The sequence below is a fragment of the Panulirus ornatus genome, chromosome 68 (genome assembly GCF_036320965.1).
Source record: "Panulirus ornatus isolate Po-2019 chromosome 68, ASM3632096v1, whole genome shotgun sequence".
NCBI classification, from domain to species: domain Eukaryota; kingdom Metazoa; phylum Arthropoda; class Malacostraca; order Decapoda; family Palinuridae; genus Panulirus; species Panulirus ornatus.
In genome coordinates, this window is record NC_092291.1 from 9735302 (window position 1) to 9762826 (window position 27525).

At 46.9% G+C, this 27525-nt stretch overlaps 1 protein-coding gene across 2 annotated transcripts in view; it reads right to left on the reverse strand.

Moving 5' to 3' along the window:
• The window catches only part of LOC139747280 (octopamine receptor beta-2R-like), a 104931-nt gene that overhangs the window by 44445 nt on the left and 32961 nt on the right, over positions 1-27525 (reverse strand). For both annotated transcript variants that reach the window (XM_071659386.1, XM_071659387.1), the window contains exons 2-4: positions 20304-20516; positions 12831-12969; positions 11657-11826 (exon numbers count right to left, since the gene is read on the reverse strand). In XM_071659386.1, coding sequence (XP_071515487.1) covers positions 11657-11826; positions 12831-12969; positions 20304-20516 — 522 coding nt within the window. The remainder of the gene's footprint in view (positions 1-11656; positions 11827-12830; positions 12970-20303; positions 20517-27525) is intronic.

A 27525-nucleotide genomic window follows, 5' to 3' on the forward strand; every position in this document is an offset into this window, starting at 1 on the left:
GAGCAGAGTTTCTAATGGCTGTATGGCTGATGGGCACCAAACTATATATATATATATATATATATATATATATATATATATATATATATACAACGAATAACAATTAGAAGAATAGGTTACAACAAAAAGCTTAAACTCCTACAATTTTCCTTAAGAAATCAGAACTCTGGTGTTAGGTCAAGTGCTGCGGGATGAGGTCGCTAGGCAGGTCAGGGCCAAACAAGCAGTCGCTGACGTCACCTTTAAGTCTATTTGACCAGCAAACAACCGGTGGTGTTTACACACACGTAGTTCTATAAGGCGGATCACTCCACCTGAAAACTACGGAAGGATGAACCTTACTGACTCTTGATCATTGAATCACAAGGAAGGTATCAGACGCTGATATGTCTCTACCAATCACAAGTGAGAGATCAAGATGGGAAAATGTCGTCTCGACCAATCACCAGCGAGGTACCAAAGGAGAGAGAAGTTTCGACCAATCAGGCTGGAAACATCGCACTTAAGGCACAGTGACCAATCAGGCGCGAGATATGAGTACCCTGCCGGCAGTTGCTGAGGAAAATATTTTGAATAATATTTCAAACGTAACGGTTATGAAATCACTCAACCAATCAGAGGACACGTAACAGACCAATAGAGGTCTTTTAACCAATCAGTACACAGGAACCATTCTCTACGATGGCCTTTAATGGTCACAAGCTATGCAAAATATCAGAATAATATCGGGATTATCACCCACTCTCCTTTACCTAAAGTGAATGGCGTCCTTGGCGTAGGACAGGAAGCGTCCTTGGCGTAGAACAGGAGGCGTCCTTGGCGTAGGACAGAAGGCGTCCTTGGCGTAGGGCAGGAGGCGTTTTTGGCGTAAGGTAGGAGGCGTCCTTGGCGTAAGGAAGAAGGCGTTTTTGGCGTAAGGTAGGTGGCTTCCTTGGCGTAGGACAGGAGGCGTCCTTGGCGTAAGACGACTAACGCCCATGGCCACGTGCTCAGACAGTCCAGTCCTGACACGCTGGGTGGAAAGATAAGACGCGAGGTCTCGCTAACCCGGGAGACGAGACCTTGCCCACGTCCACGAGATGATCCACTCACGTCTTGCAAACATCTTCCTCTCGACTCCTCCTCATTACCTCGGGTTAAGACGTGCTTTAAGGAGGCGGTGCCTCATTGCCTCTCTCTCTCTCTCTCTCTCTCTCTCTCTCTCTCTCTCTCTCTCTCTCTCTCTCTCTCTCTCTCTCTCTGTGACCTTCACCCTCCCCTCTCTCTCTCTCACTCTCCTACTCTCACCAGCCACTCCCTCGTCCCCTGCCACCACACGGAACAATGGCCCTCTCCTCACCCCTCCAAACACACACCCGGAACTTGGACACACTAGAGAGAATGGAATCCCACGACCCACGCACAAATGATCGACCCGGTGACCACCGACGTGTGGACCACTGACCGTCTCCACGGTGGGCCCCCCCAGTCAACACGGGGACAAACAGAATCGTTCGAACCCCCGGCATATTACTGTCTCCTCTCTCAGCGGACGCACTCCAAGATAAACAAGTTGTTTACAGCGATGGACTTTTAGATATATTCCCTCACACTTTTGATATCTTTTTCATCAGCGTGGGAGTTCGGTTAATCTTTATCTGAGGTATCTTATATATCTCTCTGGATATATATATATATATATATATATATATATATATATATATATATATATATATATATATATATATATAGGTAATTTGCACCCTCACGAGCTACACTGCAGACGTCAGGATGACAGACCATAAAGACTAAAAACTTAAGAATATTGTCCATAAAAGCAACGGAGTTCGGATATTGGTCTATAACCGCCCGGATCTCCGGAAACAGACAGTAAACACTGCAAACTTTTCCTGGCCAACAACGAACATTGTGGCCGCACGATGTGAGTAGCGGAGACTTTACCCAGCGAACAACATGACGACGCACTTGGCTTCCCTAAGTCGACTATAACCTCGGGAACTACCTGGCGGCGGATTACAGAAGTGATCAATACATCACAACAAACAATACTCATCATTCCAGTCGTATCGTAGACGTCAAATAGAGCAAACGTCGGCTGGGAGAACATAGCAAACGTCGGCTGGGAGAACATAAAAGACACAACCATTTATTGGATAATAATCACGTTGCTCCTCAATCTTATCTCCGGATTTCGAGGTAATGTATCCATCCCCTTCCAGATTATATACACCAGCTTCCACACACTTGTGATTTACGGGACAAACACCTCCATCAGGGGACTGGGATATCTCATCCCAAACATTACGTCCCAATCATGGACAATCATTCATTCTACTTTGCATAAAGGAATTTAATGGGTTACGGAGAGCCACACCAATCCATCAGGTCACAGACATAATGATATTGTCTGATGACCGTAATTTGGGGTGCTTAAGAGCTTAATGGACGAGTTAATTAACAACTGGGGTATTTCCAGCGAGACGAAAGGCATTAGGTTGTGTTAAGAGGTCATTAAGTCACAGGAAACATTTATAATAACAGTACGACCCTTGATCACGGCAGTACGACCCTTGATCACGACGGTACGACCCTTGATCACGGCGGTGCGACCCTTGATCACGGCGGTGCGACCCTTGATCACGGCGGTACGACCCTTGATCACGGAGGTACGACCCTTGATCACGGCGGTGCGACCCTTGATCACGGCGGTACGACCCTTGATCACGACGGTACGACCCTTGATCACGGCGGTACGACCCTTGATCACGACGGTACGACCCTTGATCAAGGCGGTACGACCCTTGATCACGACGGTACGACCCATGATCACGACGGTACGACCCATGATCACGACGGTACGACCCTTGATCACGACGGTACGACCCTTGATCACGACATTACAATCCTTGAGCAACACATAAGATCCTTGGTTATGACGGTACGACCTTTGGGTGTGATGGCCTGATCAATAAAGGCCAAGTCAAAAGACCAGACCATCATAACCAGGGGTCGTACCGTCGTGTTCAAGGGTCGTACCATCATTCACAACGATTATACATGTACTCAACACGACATTATATATAAAAAAAAGTTATTCGTTTATCGTACATCAAAATGTTTATTCATGATTTCCAGTTTTCTGTATCACGTACACCAACCTAACGCTTTTCAAAAAAATGAAGTTTATATATATAAAGTTTATAACACAAATGTTCATATAAACAACCATAAAGAACAGAATATAAACGAAAAATAATATGCCGTACGACCAACGCTTTGAAGAGTAGAGTGTTTGGAGTGAACTTATAACACAGTCAACAAAATATCAAAATGAAATCCGAATTTCATTTTCTCAATAAATTTGTCACGAAAAAAAGGGGGGAAAAAAAGTAGACTGAAAGTGGGCTAAATCCCCTGGTTTTCTATCTGTTTGTGGCTAAACCTGGTTTACTTTGTCTAATGTAAAATGAACGTTTACTGGGGGTAACGTGCGAGATTAACTACATGTGTCTGTGGCTACTTGATCCACACTCTGTATAGCATGGATAGATAGATAGATCAATAGATAGGTAGCTTGAACAGATAGAACACAAAGAGCTAGAGATAGCTAGAGATAGATAGATAGATAGAGAGAGAGAGAGAGAGAGAGAGAGAGAGAGAGAGAGAGAGAGAGAGAGAGAGAGAGAGAGAGAGAGAGATGGATAAACTGACATACAGATACGAAGACAGACAGGCAAACAGATACACGGATAGATAAAGACAGACAGATAACACGGTGTCTCCTGCTGGGCATTAGAGTGCGGACAGCTTAAAAGGGGCGAAGTTGGTGATGCGTGGAGGATGACTCTCGCCCTAATGGCCAGTCCAGTGAACCATGGTCGCGACCCTCACAGGCCGTCTGTGTGGACCGGGTCATTACTGTGACCTCCACATGTCTGGGGTCATGGTGGGCCACCGGTCAGCTTATCTTATAGGAGTAAATTCAAGCTGGGTCATGGTGGAAATCGACAAGTTTTTTCCATGTTTACAGCTTAAGCTTAATTTCCGCTTACAGATGAAGCTTAACAGGTCATGATCTATCCTACATAAAGGTTGTGATGTGGTCAAATATCTCCAGGTTTTCTACAACCGCACATCGGAGGGTTGGGGGAACACAACCCCTGAGCACGCAGGGTATCGGTCCAAAGGACGCACGCAAAAAAAAGCTTCACATGGAACAGAAATTTGACAACCATGGGACCTTGTCCTGTCCCAGGGGGACGGCAGACGTCAATATCAGTGGTCGTTAGGGTCAATACGTCTTCATTAATTCCTATCATCTACATATACGATGAACTACGACAGTCGTTGTAGTGACAGCTACGTCCTTGTGTGTGTGTGTGTGTAATACCAGTCGTTATCAACTCGAGGTAGATGGTCAGCACACCCCAGACACACACACATACATGACACGGTACACACACGCACACACACACACACACCTGATCAGTATCAGCACAATGTTATGTTCTTCCCAAGGCACACACTCTCCTGGAACTCCAAACCCGCAAAAGTAAAGTTCCGACGAGGATGAAGAAGAGTCGCTGGGGGTTGTAGGTCCCCGGTGAGATATTCGCTGATAAAAGTTTGAGCAACAGTGTGGCGTCTTGTGTACATGATGGCCGATATCCCGTCACCCAGAAACAGGCCGTCTCGGGCCACTGTGACCCTCCCGTCTACCAGATCCCTGCCGTCTTAGGACAGAGGACTCTCCTGTCTATATGGAGTCCTGTCCTGTGGAGACAGGACAGAAGCATCCGTCTATAAGACCGCGTCCGACTTCCCTTAATGTCCTAAATCCCTTTTTAAGGGTCGGTCTTCAAGAAGTGTTCAGTGGCGATGAAATACACGATACGCAGCCGGGAGGGGAAAAAAAATTCTTCGTCTCTTTTTCCCAGAAAGGATCACTCAGAAGCTTTTAAAACTTTACTCTCCGCATTCATTTATCTTCGTTCAATTTCTGAAAAAGCTCAGTCTAGGTTTCACAGTCAGTGGCATATGACAGTCAGTGGCATATGACAGTGGCATTCAGGGAATTTTCCATCAAGACCCGGAACCTAATTAATGAGTAATTAAATCACGACTAATGAATAATTAAATCATGATTAATGAATAACTAAACCATGACTGATGAATAATCAAACCATGATTAATAATTAAATCATGATTAATGAATAAATTCATCATGATCAATGAATAATTAAATCATGATTCAATAAGTAATTATATCACAAGATGACAGATAAAGACGAGCGAGGTATGAATACATGACAAGAACAAGATATAATCCATTTCAACAACGGAAGTTGACAGCAGAACACACATACACAAACACATACACACGTCAAATTACAGTGACCTCACGAAAGTCACTTCCTTCTGTAATGTTCTGAAGTCTGAAGTACTGGTACAGACCGACACCACGTATTATATGAAATGTTAACTACCACACACACACACAGGTGATTAGACCGTTGGGAGGTAGTGTGTGTGTGTGTGTGTGCGTGTATGTGTAACGTCATTATCTCTCCTACTGTAACCCTCTCTCTCTCTCTCTCTCTCTCTCTCTCTCTCTCTCTCACTGGTAGCAGTTTCCACTCGTGCATACAACACCTGTTTGACCTCACGCCTTTCTCCCGTTTTTTCCCCCCTCGTTAGATCAATTAATTAACCCCCCCTACCCCACCCCACCCCACCAGCAAAGTCTGCCTTAAAGAAAATGTGCTCACGGACCACAACTCACCAAGTTTAAACACAGACTAATCCAAGTGATTTCTCTTTCTTTATTTTCCTGTTGCATAAATGATGCATTGTGAAAACATTTATTCAGCAGATTCATTATCGTCCTGCAAGTTAATCTTGTTTGTGTGTGTGTGTGTGTGTGTGTGTGTGTGTGTGTGTGTGTGTGTGTGTGTGTGTGTGTGTGTGTGAGTGTGCGCGCGTGTGTGTGCAATGATCATTTATGTGTGACGATGAAAGGTTTGCACTTGTGTTGCCCCGTCTCCTAATCTTGTATGTACGTGCCATATCTTTATTCTTATCTTTATATACACACACACACACACACACACATACCAGCCTTAGCCAGGAGGCATCTATCGAGCCAACCCTAAGGGTTGGATGAACACCTAGGTTGGGTGTGAGCTGACTGCCTCGCCCAGAATTCGAACCCCGTGCAGCCTCATGGTCACAACGCTAACCACTACACCTCTTCATACTACACTGGAAGTTTTACACTCGTATCTCTCGAACATTCTATAATTATATTTCTTAAAATTCACATCTACTGTTTAATGTCATTCCCTTGCCCCAGTTTTGAGCCGGCGCGTCGTCCTCGCCACCACCACCTTACCCCACCGTAATGTAACAAAGTTCCAGTCATGACTTTCATAAAACTCTGTCTTATGTCCTCGGCTTCCCGTCCCACGAGACCCGAGATGTGACGAGGACTTCAGCGAGGCCATCCCCAGGCCCCTCCACACACCAGGCCCCTCCCTCCCTGCTCCACTGGCGTTAGACACCTGGAGATAATAACTTCTATACATGAGGTCTCAGGGCGTCATCCACTCATATTTACATAACAGATAACGAGTGCCTTATCTATTATCTATTCATTCCATCAGTCACTTAGTACTACTAGTAAATGACTTATCTTTATCATTTCTCGATGAAAGACCCACAGATAATTCTTCTTGTCTTTGTTTACATTTCCTCTTGCGTTGCTTCATTCATTGTCCTCATTACTCTATCATTTATCACGTTGCTTCATTCATTGTTCTCATCATTCTATCATTTATCTCGCTGCTTCTCTCACTCCTGCTTTCCTTCTAAGCTTCCAGTGAAACTTCCAGTTCCCTCAATAAATGTGGCTGACTTTACTTATTACTGTGTTGGTGAAGGAGGCGACCCTTGAGATCACCGCTCGTGTTGACCTTGTTCAATGGTTTATGGAAACACACACACATAACCACACACACACACACACACATAACCACACACACACACACACATAACCACACACACACACACACACACATAACCACACACACATAACCACACACACATAACCACACACACACACACACACACATAACCACACACACACACACACACACATAACCACACACACATAACCACACACACATAACCACACACACATAACCACACACACATAACCACACACACACATAACCACACACACATAACCACACACACACACACACACACTCATAACCACACACACACACACACACTCATAACCACACACACACACACACACACACACTCATAACCACACACACACACACACACTCATAACCACACACACATAACCACACACACACACACACACTCATAACCACACACACATAACCACACACACACATAACCACACACACATACACACACACACATATAGAGGCGCGCACACACACAGAAACACACACAAACACCCACATAGAGGCACACACACACACATACAGACACAGAGGCACACACACACACATACAGACACAGAGGCACACACACACACACACTATTTCTTACCCTCCTCCTCTTCACTACCCCCCCCCCCCCCCCAGGTGTTGCCAGGTCGAGTGTTGTGCAGATCCCAGAGATTCCGTGCCTGTGCCGTTGGCAACACTGTCTCCTCTTATTTACTCGAGTGCGTTATCTGCTCCCGGCATTGGCAACAGTGCTAACATTTTTACCACTTTTTTCCCTCGTGCTGAAAAAAAAAAAAAAAATAGTTGGATTTTGAAAATATGTTTTACGGGTAAATAATATTGACCGATCTGGCGCGAACATCACGTGGATTAATGGCTCGTTTGTTTATTTATTTGTTTGGCTGTATTTTCCCTGAAAAAGAAAAGTAATTTAATATCCACCGTTTCGGTTAATGTAATCAAAAGCACACACACAAAAATATAATAAGCGAAAATCTTCCCGATTGAAAATCAAATCACGATCGGTAATGTTTTCCCAATTTTCATGCATGAAACAAACAAAAACAAAAAAACAAAAAAATTTTGAAAAAATATATATATAAAAATCGCTCTTTAAATTTATGAATGTCATTATAGCCAGGCGCGTCCAGGACCAGGAGAACGTGTCTGATGATGTGGGGGAGGAGTGGAACGTGTGTGTGTGTGTGTGTGTGTGTGTGTGTGTGTGTGTGTGTGTGTGTGTGTGTGTGTGTGTGTGTGCGTGTGTGTGTGTGTGTATTGTGAAGCAACACAGATATAATACAAACGTGGATCCGTGGATGTCTATATAAGTATATTCATACACACACACACACACTATTCTTTATTACCACAAATCAAAATGAAACATTTCCATTCATTAGGGACGTAAATTCAGTATTAGAACTGTGATTATTAAAATGAACTTTTTAATCAGAATGGAAATGAATTTATTGTTTGATTTATCCTCGTATGAGGGAAATTTATTCGTGTTTCCTTACTGTTACGACCTTACACACACACACACACACACACAAATATACATATATATATATATATATATATATATATATATATATATATATATATATATATATATATATATATATATATGTTGATAGCCACAGGAAAATGAAAAACTAAATTCCCAAAAGCACTTTCGTGTAATGATCACATCGTCAGGGGAGATACAAGAATGAGGAGGAAGACGTGCGTTAAGTGCTTGGAGGTCCATCTTCAAAATGTGTGTAAACAAAGATACCCTCACTGGAGGCTGAGGTTCAAAATTATCATTAAATTGTCTTCAATTTTCTCTTGTGCTTTGAGGTAAGGTGTGGCAGAGTGCGTGCGTGGGGAAAGGTGTGTGGGGAAGTGTGTGAAGTTAAAGAGCATTTAAGAATTTCTCTTAATATTTTGCTTCTAGATGCTTATGCCTTGTGAAGTGTGTCTCAATATTCATTTTTGTGTGTGTTTTTTATACGTTTGGTTGTGTTTACATATGTGTATATATTCATATGTCTGCGCTCGCGTCTACACGCATGCACGAGTGTGAATAAGCGTGTATGTACGCATGCATGCATTAGTCCCCAAGCACTACACTAATACACCCAGGCAGGAGAGGGGTTGGGAGAACTATTTCCGTATTATGCAAATGACAACAGGACACCAGACTCCCACCTTCCATTAAACCTACACAGGACGCCACACCCGGAGGCAAGACCAACTGTACGCCTCCGGTCATTGTCAACAATGCCACGTCTTGATCTGAACTATTGTCATGTTTTATAAACACTTTTCTGATGTCTGTCTACTGATTCCGTCAAGGGTTTCCCACCTATCTCTCTCTCCCTACCTTTCTGCTCTCCTCCCACCTCTCTCTCTGTCTCTCCCTATCTTTCTGCTCTCCTCCCACCTCTCTCTCTGTCTCTCCCTATCTTTCTGCTCTCCTCCCACCTCTCTCTCTGTCTCTCCCTATCTTTCTGCTCTCCCCCTACCTCTCTCTCTCCCTCCTAACCTCAACCTCTCACCAGTGTTCACAGGTCACCGAGGAACCATTAACACGAGCGTCGTATATCCACAAATATCATTTCTCATGGTCACCATCGTTTATCTCGTGTGTGTTGACTCTCGCTTCATATGTCTTCGTCTTTCATTGCGTCTTGTTGCCTCGCTTTCTTGGAAAGATTGTTTCTATTTTCAAGTTTTCCTTCATGCTGTATTTCACGTGCCTCCCCTCGCCTCGTTTTCTACTTGCACCATTTTACTTTAGTCATTCATTGTTCTCCGTTTCTTCGTCTTAGTTTTTTATTCATTTGCTTTTGTTAACGCAGCTCCAGCGCACCAAATCTTTTTTTTAAGTACTTTATCATCTTACTGTCCCTTCCGCTCTTTCTGTCTTTCTTGTGTCCATTTACTCGTATTCATTCATCTTTTTTTATTTCATTTTTCTTCCTCTGTTAGTTTTTCCACTTCCATTTACCCTGGCTATTTGTGTCCTCGCTTATATTCATTGTTTGCATTTCATTCATTTCTTCGCCAGTCATTGTTCTCCTGTTTGTGTTAGCCGAGACGGCACGGGCAAATGAAGCCATCCCATCAACAATATATATATATATATATATATATATATATATATATATATATATATATATATAACACAGGTGACAGTGGTAAGGTAGGGAGGGATGACAACTCGTATCACCTGCAGGTGTTATCCATGCTCACAGTTTCCTGTTATCTGATGTAAAAGATAGCATTATCTGCCACACACGCGCGCGAGTTCCTGCTGAATTTTGAAAAAGTTTCTCAGCGCGAAAAAATAATTGAGGAAAAAAAAAATAATGCACTGCTATTTTGTTTTCAACACTTTTTTTTCGGTCTTCATAATTTCGATGTTGCTTAACTTTTAATCAAAGTTCAATTCCATGATGAGAGAGCAACTTGAGTTTTCAAAATCATATATCGACTAATCAGTCATGTTATTAACATTTCATTTTGATGAAAATAAAAAGTATTAACGGCAGATATTATCTTATTAAACACATTACAACAACTGACGTCACAGGCATATCTTACAACGCATGACGTATATAGCTGGCGTTATAATACTGATAATATATAGGGTTCACTTGGAGGGTTGGGGACATCCATTCTTCATCCTGCCATACACAGTGAATAACAACACTCCAGCAGACGGGTATCCCCTTTTTCATCATTCATTTCACGAAAACTTCTTTACATTAAAAGATTTCCTAAGGGGTAATTCACTACCCTTCCTCCCACCTCTTTTTTCTCAATCATAATAATCTTGTTAACGAGAAGGAAAAGAATATTTAATTAACTCCCATTTTTGAAAAAAAGTATAAAAGTTGTTTGATCAAAGCAATGCGGCTGGAGCCTTCCCCGTTCATATATGGTAATTACTTTCTCAAGATTAATAAAACTTCCTTATATATATATATATATATATATATATATATATATATATATATATATATATATATATATAAGTGGGTGATGGTTTAGAGGTTCAGACCTTAGTATGCTAATCTACGGTTGCCGGGTTCGAACCTTACTAAAAAATCCTAAATGTTTTCTATTAAAGAAACCTATTGTGATTATTCATGTAGGCATGGCCATGACACCCCGGAGACGTAACTTCCGTCTGCTCTCACATTTTCTATCCATTGTGGTGATGTATTACACATATACACACACAGGTCATTACACATATACACACACAGGTTATTACACATATACACACACAGGTTATTACACATATACACACACAGGTTATTACACATATACACACACACGGTATTACACATATACACACACAGGTGTGGAGGAAATTAATCAAAATAATTAGGGATAAAATATCACGTATCAAAATGGGTCTCGAAGAAAGAGACTGAGGAACAGTTAGCGTCTGGGTGTGGATTATCCACATACCTCCCTCCCTCAAACCACGAGACTTGACTATTATTTTTTCATCAGATCTTCACACGCAGACGACACCGTAGACAGCGCATGTGCTTCACCTGTGGACCACAGTCTCCAATAATAGCAGCCTCCCCTATCATCACCTGTACTCACCTGGGGGCCCTCAGGTCTCTCCAGGTGAACAAGACGACCTTCTTGCAAGCTGAGCTCACCTGAAAACCATCATCTCCTGCCGGTCTGCCTCGCGGTAGATCCTGAAGTACATGACGAGCATGATGACCCCAGGGATCCAAAAGGACATGCTGGAGGACACCAGGGCGTAGGCCAGGTTCACCTTGAAGTCGCACAGACCGGGCGTGGAGGCCATCAGGTCCAGCTGCTCCTGAGGGAGGAGGGCCAAGCCGTCAGGAACAGAGGACAATATGCTCCTGAAGGAGGTGGGTTAAGGAGAGGGGCCTGCCAGTAATATCAAGATAGATAAGGACTTTAACGATTCCATTACAGAAATGAATTTTTGAAAAGTACCTGGAGATCTGTTGTTCATGTGATGTGTGACGCTGGCTTTATATAAAGGAAAAAGGCCAACAGGCCTCGTTACGTCTGTGTGTGAGGACCACGTCCCCGGACACTACCACCCCTGGGGAATTAACTGGCCTAGTTACAAGGCGTCAGGTGGCTGGGTGTGTCACAGCTGTGGTACTGTGTCCCCAGCCTGCTACTGTACCCAGCCTGGTACTGTACCCCAGCCTGGCACTGTACCCCAGCCTGGTACTGTGTCCCCAGCCTGGTACTGTACCCCAGCCTGGTACTGTACCCCAGCCTGGTACTGTACCCCAGCCTGGTACTGTACCCCAGCCTGGTACTGTACCCAGCCTGGTACTCTAGGGAGGTACTGTACTGTGAGGCCACCACGGGTCACTTAATGTGTCTATGTTGTTCAAGAATACGTAATTCCTGAGCCATAAAGCTTTAGCAGTGTTACTGGATGTGAAGCTATTCACACACACACACACACACACACACACACACGCACACACGTGTGTGTGTGTGTGTGTGTGTGTGTATTATTCATTAATGCCACACATTATTCAACATTTTACACCACGAGGGAGACCACCTCGTGAGGAACCACTGCAGTAATCACGTATCGTGAAAGTGAGGGAGCGAGTGTCACCCAAGAGCCACTCCAAGAGGGAAGGAGAGTGGGACTCAGTGAGGCAATATAGCTCACAGTGAGAGTGCCACGGGAAATACTGTAATCCTCAGAGAGTGCCAGGCAGTAGGGGGTCGTGCCAGGATGAGACACCTCCACCAGGAGAGAGAGAGAGAGAGAGAGAGAGAGAGAGAGAGAGAGAGAGAGAGAGAGAGAGAGAGAGAGAGACGGACCTGCGTGGTGTACCAGCCCAGGAAGATGGGCAGTATGGAGATGAAGACGGGGGAGCCCCAGGCTACGGCCAGCATCATGGTGACGGTGTTGCCCGTCATCCTCAGCGGGTAGTCCAGCGGCTGCACGATGGCTGTGTACCTGGGGGAGAAGCAGGGGGGGGAGTTAGTGTACCTGGGGGAGAAGCAGGGGGAGTTAGTGTACCTGGGGGAGAGGCAAGGGGGGAGTTAGTGTACCTGGGGGAGAGGCAAGGGGGGAGTTAGTGTTCCTGGGTAGAGGTCTGTCTCCCCAGAGAAGAGTGAGCACAAAGTTTCCTCTTAACTATGGAAAGAGAAATAGAGATAGACAGAGATACATATATAGATAGATAAGAAAGAGAGAGAGAGAGAGAGAGAGAGAGAGAGAGAGAGAGAGAGAGAGAGAGAGAGAGAGAGAGAGAGCGTCATGTGAATCATCCATGCCCATCATCATCATCCATCCATACTTCCCAACCCTCAAGTTGCCCACATCCATGACAATGGGTCTCGCACATAACGTTGCAGGTCTGTACGTAAATCCTTCACTGCAATATGAAATGTTTCGAATACTTTACCCTGCAATATTCCACGTACATTCTCTGTTGTTCCTTTTTTTCTCTCAAATATTCTTAGTTCAATGATCACTTTATAAATTCTTTACATTTTGACCAGAGTCTTTCTCCCGTGGATCCAGTTTCTACTTTTCCTTTCGATTCAAACGTGTTCTCTCTCTCTCTCTCTCTCTCTCTCTCTCTCTCTCTCTCTCTCTCTCTCTCTCTCTCTCTCTCTCTCTCTCTCTCTCTCTCTCAATCTATCTAATATATATATATATATATATATATATATATATATATATATATATATATATATATATCCTGCCTTCTATCACATACGGGGCTCGAGCAGTGTTCGGGAAGCCAGCCAGCCACGTCCCCGACGATATGCGTTCAATACACACAGTTACTATCACTCGTAACTTACTACTCGTGTTAGTTGGCCTATTTTCTGAGGATAATCCAACTCAATACGTCACGTCTCAGCACAATATGCTTATGTCTTGTATTGCATTACCAGGTAGGCGGGTACAAAGGTGCCGGTCCAATTACGACACAAAAGGATTTTACAAGAGAATTCCCGGCTGTATAAAAGGACGTAAACAAGGTAAGAGGTCCTAGGGAGGAGGTAAAGAGAGGCGTATCTCAGTCCAATTCACATATTACCTTTCATAACGTGGGAACGACGATTGTGCTGCCATCTGACGCTGTGGTGGGAGGAACATTCTCTCTCTTGCTACTGGAAACCATTTTCTTTGATAGCAGCGTTTTACATGTTGATAAAGATGTTTCTAAATGTCTTAAATTACTTAAGAGCTTCTTGATAAATACTGCAGCAGGAGAAAAGAATCCATCGGAACAAAGAAAATTGGCGAGGATAATTCAATCTTCAAAATGTTGGTATAGATTGTTTTTAATCTATAAAATGATTAATAATCATCATTAAACGTAAATACCTTCTTTTCACGTTAATCTGTTAATTGGACTGAACCCGATGACATGACCTTCGAGGACGACGGTACGACCCTTGAGCACGACGGTACGACCCTTGATCACGACGATACGATCCTTGAGCACGACGGCACGACCCTTGAGCACGGCGGTACGACCTTGAGCACGACGGTACGACCTTTGAGCACGACGGTACGACCCTTGAGCAAGGCGGTACGACCCTGGGGTATGACGTCGTGAGCTTTGGTTAAAGACCGAACCATCATACCAAAAGGTCGTGCTGAAGGGTTGTACCACCGTGCTCAAAGGGGTCGTATCCGTCCGGAGCAGCATTTAAAGCATCTTAGCGTAACTCTAAAGTCCTTTTCCACATCCGATGAGACTGTTAACGTCAACCTTAAGTCGACTACACATACGCCCCTTTTTCCTTTCGAACCAACGCTTTCCTTAAATAACAAAACCTTTAAGGAAAAATATCCCTTAAGCTTCCCCTCTGTTATGGTATCTTGACCCCAGCCAACGAGAGATCCTTACAATGATCTTGATCTCGGGAATCTACATAAGTGGCTCTCCCCTCCTCCATAAGTGTTCTCTGAAGTGTTAAGTGGAAGTTCACGTGACGACCCCTCTACATAAGTGGCTCTCCCCTCCTCCATAAGTGTTCTCTGCAGTGTTAAGTGGAAGTTCACGTGACGACCCCTCTACATAAGTGGCGCTCCCCTCCTCCATAAGTGTTCTCTGAAGTGTTAAGTGGAAGGTCACGTGACGACCCCTCTAAGTTCTAAAAGTGGTCCACGTTCCACGCAAAATCCACTTGAGCGAGATTTAAGTCATCGTTCGGCTTGTCTCTCGTTTTGTTCTCAGTGAACGAGGCAGTTCTGTTCACCTAAGCTTAAAAGTGTTTGCGAAAGTGTTCCTCCACCTCCTCCTCCCTCCCTCCTCCTGGACACAGCTTATCTGAACGATTATAAGTGACTTAAAGCTTTGTGAACCCTCACAAGCTCTCACAAAAGTGCACTTACAATGTTTACTCAAGTGGTTCACGATGTGCTCCACGCCCTTAAAGTGGCACTTAAAATGCCTTAAAACGTTCATGATGTACGCCACGTCCCTAAAATGAACTTCAAATGCCTCAAGCTCCGGCCTTCTTAAAATGGTCGTCCGCACAAGCGAGTTACCCGAAGTGCACTTCACAGCGACCAGCCAGGAAGAGCCGCTTCACGAAGTGGCCCACACACCATATCAGTGGCGCCCCCCCCCCCTTCCCCCTCACGTTAAAGTGACCCGGTCCATTGCGACCCGCTACGTTGGTGCCATTATTTCCAAGTCATATCCTCGAGTCTGGAAATCTGCAGGAAGTGAGTTGTGCGTTGCCCCCCCCCCCCCCCCAGCCCTCCTCAAACCCCCCCCCTCCCCATCCATACTCCTGCGGGGGGAGGGGGGTTGAGGAGGTCTGGGGGGCCGGGGGGGGGGCAACGTTCACGTACGGTATAGCGGGGGAAGTTACCGTCGTCCTGGGACACGCCTGGGACAGACAGAAAAAAAAAAATATTGCTCCTGTCTGTCAGTCTGTCTGTCTTTCCTCTCCCGGTAGCTGGAGCGGGACGGGTCCTCCACCACCGACGTCCAGATGAACTTCAACAACAAAAACAAAACAAAAAAAATCCACACAAAAAAAATTAACAACTGATCGACTTCACGACACGCCAGCCATCATGCACGTCCTCTCGTCTAGGAAGTACATTTCCTCCTGTCATTCACCTCTGTTTCCGTGTCAGCCATTTTCCTTTATTCTACATCATCCATGAGAGTTATGCAAGCTGTTTCCACCCACCCAGCCCCCCAGGTGAGCCTTGCCTGCCCGCCATTAACCACGGGCTTGATGGAGCCTCCGCCATTGCAGCGATGCAGCCGGATTCATATCCAGAGTTTAGTTCCCCCCCAAGAACGCGAGGACACACTGTAATATTTCCTCTCCTGTGGCATCCCCCATGGCCTCGGGATATCCCATTACTGGCCAAGATTCATGGGGGACACACACACACACTCGGGAAGGGGGGGGGAGGAGGGAGCGGCCCTCTTCCCCATGAGGCAATATCTTACAAAACAAATTATCAGGGAAGACAAAAGAGAGAGAGAGAGAGAGAGAGAGAGAGAGAGAGAGAGAGAGAGAGAGAGAGAGAGAGGGGTCAATGATGCATGTCACATCGGCGGGAGTGGCGCGACGCCGTGTGACCGATTCGCTGCTGTGCGGTTCCCTCTGGAAGAAGACTTCGAAAAACCACTATACTGCTACACTTACGTTCCCGACAGATGTACACTGTGCCGTCGGGGGAGCCCGGCTGACCCTCTTACTGATGCTTCTACTTCAGCCTCAACCCTCGGGAGCTCATATGTGCGGGTCAGGTACGTACGTCTCAGGGTCCGCGAGGGAGATAAAAATGACGTGAGGGTTCAGGTTTATGTCACTGGTGCCTCAACGAACCAGCGGGTGAGCGAGTCCCGGTCATATCCTCGAATAAAGAAAAAAAAAACCCAGGTTCGCGTTCTTCTCCTGGGCATTGTGGGTACGATCACGCACACTCTCAGTTCCTATCATCACCCAAACAGTTAGGAAAACACTACTTTCCCAATGGTGACGACCCACACACACACCTCTTGTCTGGTGGAATACACAATACGCGCCGCCGCGTCCCTCAAGCCCTGAGCTGGACGGGGATTCGAGTTCATTGGTTTCGAATCCTTTATGGAACATAGATTCTCCAGCTTGTGTGTTCAGACCAAGGTCGTTGCTGTTGTTTAAAGATTCGCCAGGCTTCTCGTCCTGGCCCGGGACACCACCACTACTTCTCCCCTGCACACACGTCCAGACCGGGTCCATCTGGACCAACGCTGGACACCGGACCAGGGACTGGACCACGGGTCAGCGCCGGAGACCGGTCCACTCGGGATGAAGTGTGTAATAGTAACGGCAGGAATGAGTTGGCCTCCATTCACTTCGTAGAGGTCAAAGTCACTGCCAGTGACCTGATTGAGGTCAAGGGTCTTTCCCTCCATCAATTCTATCGCAACAGACGGTACGACCTAGTGCAGCAGACGTTACGACCCGGAGCAGTGGACGGTGCGACCCAGAGGCACCACATTTTACGACCACAACGACCTGATACCACCGAGCGCACACCCTCAGCAACGACCACAGCACGACACAAGTCTGCCAACGACCACACACACACCTACACACACACACACACCTGACCTGCGTCTCTCCTCATATCGAACCAACTCTTTCATGGTCTATTTATATCACTATCTTGCCGCCTCCATCGCTAGAGAATTTCGAGTGACGCCAAGGTCGTTTTTCCTCCAGGTCTCTACCGCCCGTCTGGCCTTAGAACGATAGTTTACTTAGGTAAACAAGTTCTGCAGTGAGGGGTGTGCATAAAAGTGGAGGATCGATCCGTTCGGATCTCAGAGACTCGAAGCAACGTACTCATCAATGGCAAGACGACTCCCGGGGCAGAGAGAGAGAGAGAGAGAGAGAGAGAGAGAGAGAGAGAGAGAGAGAGAGAGAGAGAGAGAGAGAGAGAGAGAGAGAGAGGCGCTTCCCAAGGCGGGAAATATCTGTGCTACTAGATAAAAACAAAGAAATATTGCGGTGGCCGGGCCTTCAGGGGAGGGAGACTGCGAAGCATGACAAAGCCAAGTGTACACGGCGCATCAATATTCATGGCCGAGGCAGAGCCAAAAACCACACACACACACACACACAGGGTGGGAAAGGAGAGTGGGCGAAGGTGCAAGTGAGCGCCTAACATCTCCATATGGTAACACACTCAGGACTGTCCGCTCTCCTTCCTGCCCTCTAAAGTAAATACAATATATACGTAATCCTTATGGGTCGTGCACACATGGATTCGTCACGCTTCGCAGTCTGGCCTCAAAGCCCGACCACCGTAATACTTCTGGCTTCTCTCCTCAAAAAAAAAAAATTCATCCCAGATCCCGCGAACGCTAAAGCTTCCTCCTCCAGGAAATATATTGTTATAACTCACAGCTCCACCTACAACTGGGATATATATATATATAATCCCACAACATCTTCACTACACTTCAGTACATCATCTTCACTACAGGACTATCCATCTCCATAACCGTACTATCCACCACCTGCACTACGGTACTATCCATTTTCACCACAGTGTACTATCCATCTCCACTACAGTGTACTATCCATCTCCACAACAGTGTACTATCCATCTCCACCACAGTACTATCCATCTCTCACACCATAACACACCTCGAAATATCACTACCAAAGATGCGTCTTTTTTATCTCAGATCAACAAAGGAAAGTGTATGTAAACAAGTGTGCAAACAGTCGAAGTCGGTTTGCAGCGGGAGGCTGGGGAGTTAGATGGAGGGAGGTTATCAATGTAAACAAGTGTGCAAACAGTAGAAGTCGGTTTACAGCGGGAGGCTGGGGAGTTAGATGGAGGGAGGCTATCAATGTAAACAATACACAGAGGGACTTGAGGAGAAGGGAAGATCATGTTGGATCATGTCTTGGACGTTGGTGGATAACAAAACGATAAACATAGAAGATATTGGAGTAAACACAGTAAACATCAAGAAATATATGATAACGGATGGAAGTGTATACAACAGACGAAATGTAAATGGAGCTAATGATATTACATGCATCCACACGTCAATTTCAAACTCAGGTAAACACAAAATGATTAATAAAATGCAAACTTTTAAGATAATGAAAAACTAAGAACAGGTGTGGCAGAAGATAACGACTCTAGTTAATTTCACTGACCGAGGATGAGTGGCAGTTACTGTAATGATTAAAAAAGTCTGGCCCGATGATTAAGGTCTGCAAATAATGTCCCAACATCATCAGCGTGGCCCTCAGAACTTTATTAAAGCTATTAGCCAACTCATTAGCCATCTATGACCAAAGGTCAACACCCGCTCATCCTAAAGTCATTTCTCCCTCCAGGAGGAGGCGGAACTTGTCGAAGCTTCGGTCATCAAGAAGACCCATTTAAGTCCCACCAGCCACAGAGAAATGCCACGGTTCTCGGCGTTCCCCAGGGACACTGGTGAGAGGAGCCATCTCTGTTTCTCTCATCGACCGAGCTGTGAACTCTCACCACCTGAGCCACCTAGTTCATCTCCTGAGTCACCTAGTTCACCACCTGAGTCACCTAGTTCACCTGCCGGACCACCTGCCTCACCACCTGATCTAACTGGCCGGGAATGATGTTAAACTTACCAAATAGTTGCTCTCCCTAGTGACCTGGCCAGACCGAGTGAAGCAGCACTGTGCAGGATGGCCCTCCTCACACCTCCAGCTTAAGGGGGACATCCTCGCACCTCCTGCTTCAGGTGGACCTTCTTCACACCTCTTGCTTAAGGTGGACCTTCTTCACACCTCCTGCTTAAGGTGGACCTTCTTCACACCTCTTGCTTAAGGTGGACCTTCTCACACCTCCTGCTTAAGGTGGACCTTCTCACACCTCCTGCCTCAGGTGGACCTTCACACACCTCCTGCTTAAGGTGGACCTACTCACACCTCTTCCTTAAGGTGGACCTACTCACACCTCCTTAAGGTGGCCCTCGACGCACCTCATCCCTGAGGTGCTTCAAGACCCTCAGAACTCACATCCTCCCTCCCTACAATTGACTTCTACAGTTCCTCGTAAAAGATGAAACAAATCCATGTGTCGAGAGGTCTGAACCACAGATATAAATACACTACATATATAAACACGATGAATCAGCCTCGCCGAAGGCGACTCATCTCTCGCTTTGTAACCACAGGCAGGAGGAGCCCGGTAACACAGAGAGTGAAAGAGAATGAGAGAGAGAGAGAGAGAGAGAGAGAGAGAGAGAGAGAGAGAGAGAGAGAGAGAGAGAGAGAGAGAGAGAGAGCGCAGCGACTGACCTGTCTATGGATATGCAGCAGAGGTGAAGGATGGACACGGTGGAGAAGTACACATCCATAGAGTTCCAGAGGTCACACATGAGCGGCCCGAAGAGCCAGGTGTTGGTCAGCTGGACAGAGGCGTTGAAGACCATGGCCATGAGTGCCACCAGCATGTCGGCCAGGGCCATGGACACCACGAAGTAGTTGGTGATGACCCGCAGCTTCTGGTACCTGCCGGAGGAAGGGGGTGAAGACTGGTGAGGAGGACCTGTGGTGCGCGATGAAGGATGGTGAGGGTTCGAGGGTCGTGTTGGTTCTCCTGGGAAGGGAGAACCACATGCCTGGTGAGGATTGGAGGGGTCGTGGTGCCTGTGTGTGAGGGAAAGGCCACGGGTGAAGATTGATGAGGAACAGAGAGTTGTGGAACCTACTGGAGCAGGAGATTATGTGGTGAGGGGCTGTGTGGTTGTGGTGGTGGCAGACATGGTGGGTGTCTTAGCGGCGTCCCCTGGTAGTGTCAGGCCCCCGTGATGACGCAGCAAAGGACTTTCGAGGTTCAGAGAAACAAAAAACAAAATTAAAAAAACTTCACCAGAAATAATATCTGATTCTTTGACCTGAGAACAAACATTTCCTCACTATAACAAACACTGACATACCAATATAAAAAAAAGAATCATGACCAGTTTCTTATTTTTAGCAATACCGAGACATTTAATGGTTTTATGGTGACGCATAACACAGCTATTCAGCTGACGTGCGTGTTGGTCAGAGACCGGGAACTATTTCTGTTGTTACATGTGTTGTGACAACAACAAGGTTATATGTAAAAGAAGAAGCGGGAACAGTGGTGCACCCCCGATGCACGATGGAACAACCTGAGTCCTTGTAAACACTTGGCTCAACGCAGGGGCATCGTTCCCCAACATGTGTGTGTGTGTGTGTGTGTGTGTGTGTGTCGTACTTGTGCTTCTATTTCCATAAACTACGGTTCGTGACGTACACTGGCTCAAACCACGGCCCGTAACACTAACACGCCCACGATGAGGCGTACACATAACGATCATATATCATCCACGGTTATAAGACAAACCCGGGAATACATCCCCCCATGCCAGTAACCACACAACAAATAATGTATTTGCCGAAATACGCCGAGCGAACCAGCGTTTGTCAACACTACGGACCGAGAGGAACATGTGCATGTGAGTCTGCGTCCATGAAGGAGAATATTTGACACGCGAACTACACTGAGGACGGTGCCAAGGCCGGACTGGACCAGGTAAATATAGACAGTAATTACACGTGAACTACTGACCTCCATTCAAAGCTGGGACAAGGTACAGTTTTTGTTGAAGTATATATATATATATATATATTTGAAAGGATCACAATTTTGCGCGTGATCAAGTACATTCCTATGAGTCCACAGGGATATATATATATATATATATATATATATATATATATATATATATATATATATATATATATAGAGAGAGAGAGAGAGAGAGAGAGAGAGAGAGAGAGGGCAGGCACGTGACAAGAGACAGACGCACCCAGTAAACAAGATTTATGTGAGAATATGATAATGTGGTCCCAAGTTTTTCCGCGAGGATGGCAGCTGAGATGATGGAGTGAGGGAGAATATGTATACATCATACATACAGGATAGACAGGTGGGCGGATATATACTGACAGATAGATACACATGACCTGCACACGTCATGCTCTACCACGCCACGGTTCTAACAAAGAAGTGGCCCAGAGTCAGTTCAGGAGACAGACAGACAGACAGACAGACAGACGGACGGACAGACGGACGGACGGACGGAGACAGGGGGAAACAGACAGAGAAGCAGGGCGGAAGAGACCCTGACTCCCTAAGGGACCACTTAGGGCGAGGAGGATGGGAAGGAGTAGGGGGGTTTATGGTAGCTCCCTGATGACCCCAAACACCCGGGGGTTCGACAAACTGACCTCTGTGGACGTCGGGAGGCATCTCTTCACTGCATCGTGTCCCTCATACCTCACATCATAATCACATGGGTTTACAGACGTATCACTCTCGTCCATGTGAGGCGAGTCCCTCACACGGTGGTGCAGGGGAGTGAGGGAGGCGTGAGGGAGGCGTGAGGGAGGGGCCCACTGTGTGCGCTTCTCGGCCAGGGGAGATCCCCAGGGATGGTGACGCCAGCCAGGCCTGTGTCTCAGTTAACAATCGTTTACTGGGGGCCAGTTCTCCCTACCCCCCTCCTCCTCCCTCAACTCCTCCAACACGCGTCGTGGGTGGAGGGGGATGGTCAGGATGGGGGGCGGAATGCGAAGGGGGCCGTGTGTGTGCGAGAGAGAGAGAGAGAGAGAGAGAGAGAGAGAGACGGTGAGTGGAGACAAAGACAACATTAATCTGCAGCAGCAGACCTGACCACTTCCCTCGCTGCCTTGACTTTCTCTCTCTCTGGGGTTTTCCAGTCTGTTAGTTCCCGTTTTTCCTCAATTCCTTCTTACACAGAAAACGCCATACACACTTCATCTCAGAAAACTTAACCAGTTCTTAAAGTAACTTGACACCTCGTTGGGAAGAGCTCAACCATAACTATGATCAGGAGAACATCTGAAAGAAAGAAAGGAAAATCTTCCATCATTCGTGCATCAGGACAAAACCCGTCGCTAAGGACGGGTTTTCCTGGGTCGCTAGGAAAACCACCAGCTGAGCAGACCCACAGGAAGGAACGGGTGAGGGCGCCCTACCCCAGCCTCCTGCACACAGGAATCTTCATCCTTCAGGAAGAGCCAGACAGACTCGACTGGAAGACAGATGACCAGCGCCTCCCCCATCAGCCACGCCTGCTGCCTCACAACACCAGCCTGGAATGTCTTCCCAAAATGGCCGAGATAATTGAGGATGTTGTTTTTAGTCTGTTTACCAACAACAACAAAGTGATGAGGAAGAGAACACAACATCCAAGGATGTACTTAGGTCAATTTCCAACCTATTCTTTTTTTCTTTTTTGAAAGCTTATTTTGAATTTTGTCAAGCAAAAAGACGACGAAATAAATCCTTCGTAGGATATCACTTGGCAAGGTATTACAGAGGTGGATGACATGGTCGCACCATTATATAACACAGCTTCCTGCAGGAGGTGGACTACGTCATAGCATTTCTTCACTCTGTTCACGTGACTGGTGGATGGAGGACCCCAGAAGTAACTTTGTGTTCTCCAACAGTGAGTCGATCTGGGCTCGAAAGTAAATCGGTTTCGTGTCAAACACACACACGGTCACCACACGCAACCATCATGTCCTGTTAACGACCCTTCCCCCCAACTAACTGACGGAATGAATCGGCCTCAGTGGAACGTTTCTGGAAGAAGATAATGTTCAGTGGAGGATGACACGGACGCCTCCTGAACCAGACACACCACTAGACAATAATGGTAAGAGCTCCTGTACCTTGGCACGAATAACGAGGCTTGCTTCTACTATGCTCCAGTGACTCGTACAGTGAAGCGTGGGATTAAATCCTCCAGCCACATCCGTAAGAGAGGAACAGAGACGACTGGAAATCAAATTAATTCCAGTATGATCCCACCACATCAGCCACAACCAGGGGCCATCTTCCTGGAACTTGAGATTCCTGAGCTACAGTGTCTCTAAGCAGAGAGAGAGAGAGAGAGAGAGAGAGAGAGAGAGAGAGAGAGAGACACGTTCACTCCTCAGGACCTGTGTGGGTACAACTGTGTTCCTGTTTAGGTTCTGCTATCTCTTGGTGGACCCAGAGTCCTATGAGCGATCATGGGGATTGAGGTCGCCATCTCCAACCTGTACCTCACGAGAGAGAGAGAGAGAGAGAGAGAGAGAGAGAGAGAGAGAGTGAGAGAGAGAGAGAGAGAGAGAGTACACATTACAAGACGTGATCCCGTATCATGTTGCACAGGCACGGCTGAGGGTGCCATAAAACCCACGACCCGAAGTAAACCTCTCGAGTTTAACTGCACGTTGGTCAAGTTTCTTCTTCAGGACGACCCCCTCCACCCTGCTGGCAGGGACGGGCCTAAGCAGGGGACGTCCTCAAGGCCAGCCCGGCGAATCACAGGAGCCTGGCATTCGCGCCAGACTGTGAATGTCGTGATCCCGACGTCCAATACTGCGTGGCGACGCGTCGGGGGGAGGGAGGACTCCTCGCAGTCCGGTGTGGGGCGGTGAGTCACGTCACCCCACACGCTTGGGTCAAAGAATCATATTTCAGGAGTTACGTCCTTGGAGGGTTAAGTTAGGACGACAGATTTGTACTACTGACGAAGGAGTGACAGGGGACTAATGACTGAGGTCATGTTACAGGGGACTAATGACTGAGGTCATGTTACAGGGGACTAATGACTCAGGTCATGTTAAAGGGGACTAATGACTGGTCATACCCTCACACTCGAGAGGTCATCTTACGAGAAATAGGTCCTGTGACGAGAGCAACGTCGGGTGTTGTTGTAGTTGACCCAACACGTCGTTCACAGGTGGAGAACACGGTGGCCAATACACACAACGTGTACGTCTACACTAACGAGTCTGAAAGTCTCCTGCTGACGAAGGGTGAGGATAAGGTTCCTCCAGCTGTGTTCCGGCGACACGGCACAAGAAATACCGACTGAGGATCCCACATCAACCCACCCAGAGGAGTGCCTTGGTTCGACACCCACAGTGACGCAGGACACCACACTCCTGCAGTCCTCGACGACCCCAACAACTGCTCTTCTCTAAGGCCGTGACTCCAACCCATTGCTACGACCCTCCCAACTCGTCGTTAAACACAGGACACAATGAAGGAACACGTGGTAAACACACTCGAGGTGGCCCGCGAGTCACTTGCCAAAGGCTCTCTCAGTGGTGAGTGCAAACACTCAACCACTATTGTTTACTCTCCACGTTCATCGGCCTCCCGAGGCCCTCCCTCCCTCCGTGCAGCCGCCCCACACACTCTGGTCCGTGTTGACCCGCGGCCTTAAAGCTGACACCTGTGCCAGTGGGAGGAAGGGGGAGGAGGAGGAGGCAGGTGAAAGGCTGTAAAAAAGAATCGAGAACGTTTTACGTTGATTAGAATTGTCTCTCACCTGCACTGACCTCTCCCAGCTGCAGTCTGGCCCCTCTCACCTGCACTGACCTCTCCCAGCTGCAGTCTGGCCCTCTCACCTGCACTGACCTCTTCTATCAGCAGATGACTTCTTCCTGACCTGGCCTCCTGCTGACCTCCTGAAACCACCACCACGTCCCCTCCACCTCCCCCTGTGCGAGCTCTAACATCCAGACCTCATCAAACTTGCTCTTCCTCCTAACATCCTCCTCCTCATCTTCCCCTCATATCTACGTAGCAACGTATACGTCCCTCATAATTTCCCCATACGTATTTGTATAGGAATCGATTTCCGGTCAAGGATTTCCCAATTTCGTAACAGAACGATCCACACAGAAAATGCCATCTATTTTTTCAATATTTTCATGGCTTTGTGATCCATTGCTCGAGGGCGGAGGAGAGCATAATCGAGTTTCATTCCCCGAAGTTTTTCTATTAAAATTCTTAATCAGGTTAATGGCCCAACTTTAATATTTCACCTTAAGAAAAGTGAGGATGAAAACACTTTTTTTTTTAATCTTTACATCTAATTCTATGTTGATGGTTTACATATAAACTTCCTGATGGATAAGGAAAAATGTATAACAGTTTCAAGAGGTGAATTTATCTTGACCAGCTTCCCTGAGTGAACGTATAAATACACAGACAGACAGACAGACAGATGGAGAACGTCAGGAGATGATACACAAAACACTTACAATAACCGTGTCCTTGACCGCCCCAGGAGTGTTGATCTCATGTGTGGAAGGAAGGAAGGAAGGTTTGAGCAAGGCTGCCCTATAAAACAAAACCTTCAGGAAATGTTGGCTTCCGTGATCTAACTCATCATGAAAATGACTGACGGAGGCAGAAAAGTTTGGGTAACGACCAGGAGCCATTGTGGCCAGGACCACTGAATCTTAAGGCCAAGTACGTACGGGTCATGGAAAACGATGGTATCCACAGAAAACAGGAGACGGGTTCCTTGGGATGCAGCAGTATATATATATGCCGCCTCCTATACCACTTATATAAATCCTTCACCAAAGTTAAAGACCAAGAAAACATATATAACCTCCCCCTTCTCCTACACTAATTCTTCCCTAACTGTATACACCGTCACCCCAGTGAGACGTGTTCGGGGGTGTGTTGGTGTCTGGCCACGGTGGCCCTCCTCACGTGATGACGGTCTCCTCCACGAGCACCTCCGTCGGCTCTGACGGCAGGAGACCCACCTTCATCACGAAACACAAGACGATCAGAGCGACTACGATCACCAGCGTCACCGAGACGATGTCCACCTGCTCCAAGACCAACCTCTCACGGAGGTTGACCCTCAGGACGCCCTGCAGGCTGCCGTCCTCACGCTTGTAGCAGACGTAGATCCCGAAGTCCTCCTCCCTCATCTCCGCGTTGATGATCTGTCCACCTTCGGTGATGTTGATCCGATCCTGACCGAAAGTCTGGGCCAGGATGTGTTCCATGGGCGTGGATCCCTTGGCCCACACGATGCTGTCCTTCTTCGTCGTCTCCGGGCATGTGAGGATCATCCTGTCCCCTTTGTGCCAATACGTCTCGTATGTCTTGCCGGGGACCTTGGCCGGGAGCGGCGGCAGATTCAACACTTGCCTGCGTTTCCAGATCTGGTACGTGCCGTCTTCATTGCTCGTGAAGAGATATTCCATGTGGTCGCACTCCACCCGGCAGAACTCTCGCTGCAGGATGGACTTGAATCTCCAGGGGAATGCCGTCTGTTGGATGATCCTACGCATGTAGGGAGAGAAGCAGGGCACGCCCGTCTCGCGGAACGTGTACAGCATCCTATACTCGTCGTCCACGTGAGGGTGGTCGGCCAGCGTCCACGTGGAGTGCATCATGCAGCTGCCGTAGCGGCTGCGGACGTCCACATGATGGCAGCGCGGGCACTCGCCCCACTCGCTGAACTAGAAGGACACCCTGAGACCCAGCTCGTCGTACTACACCGTCAGGTCCTTCTCTATGAGCGGTTCGCCGGCGTCAATCACCTGCAAGTCGCTCTTCGAGTCGACCTGCAACAGCCAGATGCTCACGACGGTGTAGTGCTGGTCGTGGCAGTAATACATGCCCGAGTCCTGCGGCTGCAGGTCCAGCAAGATG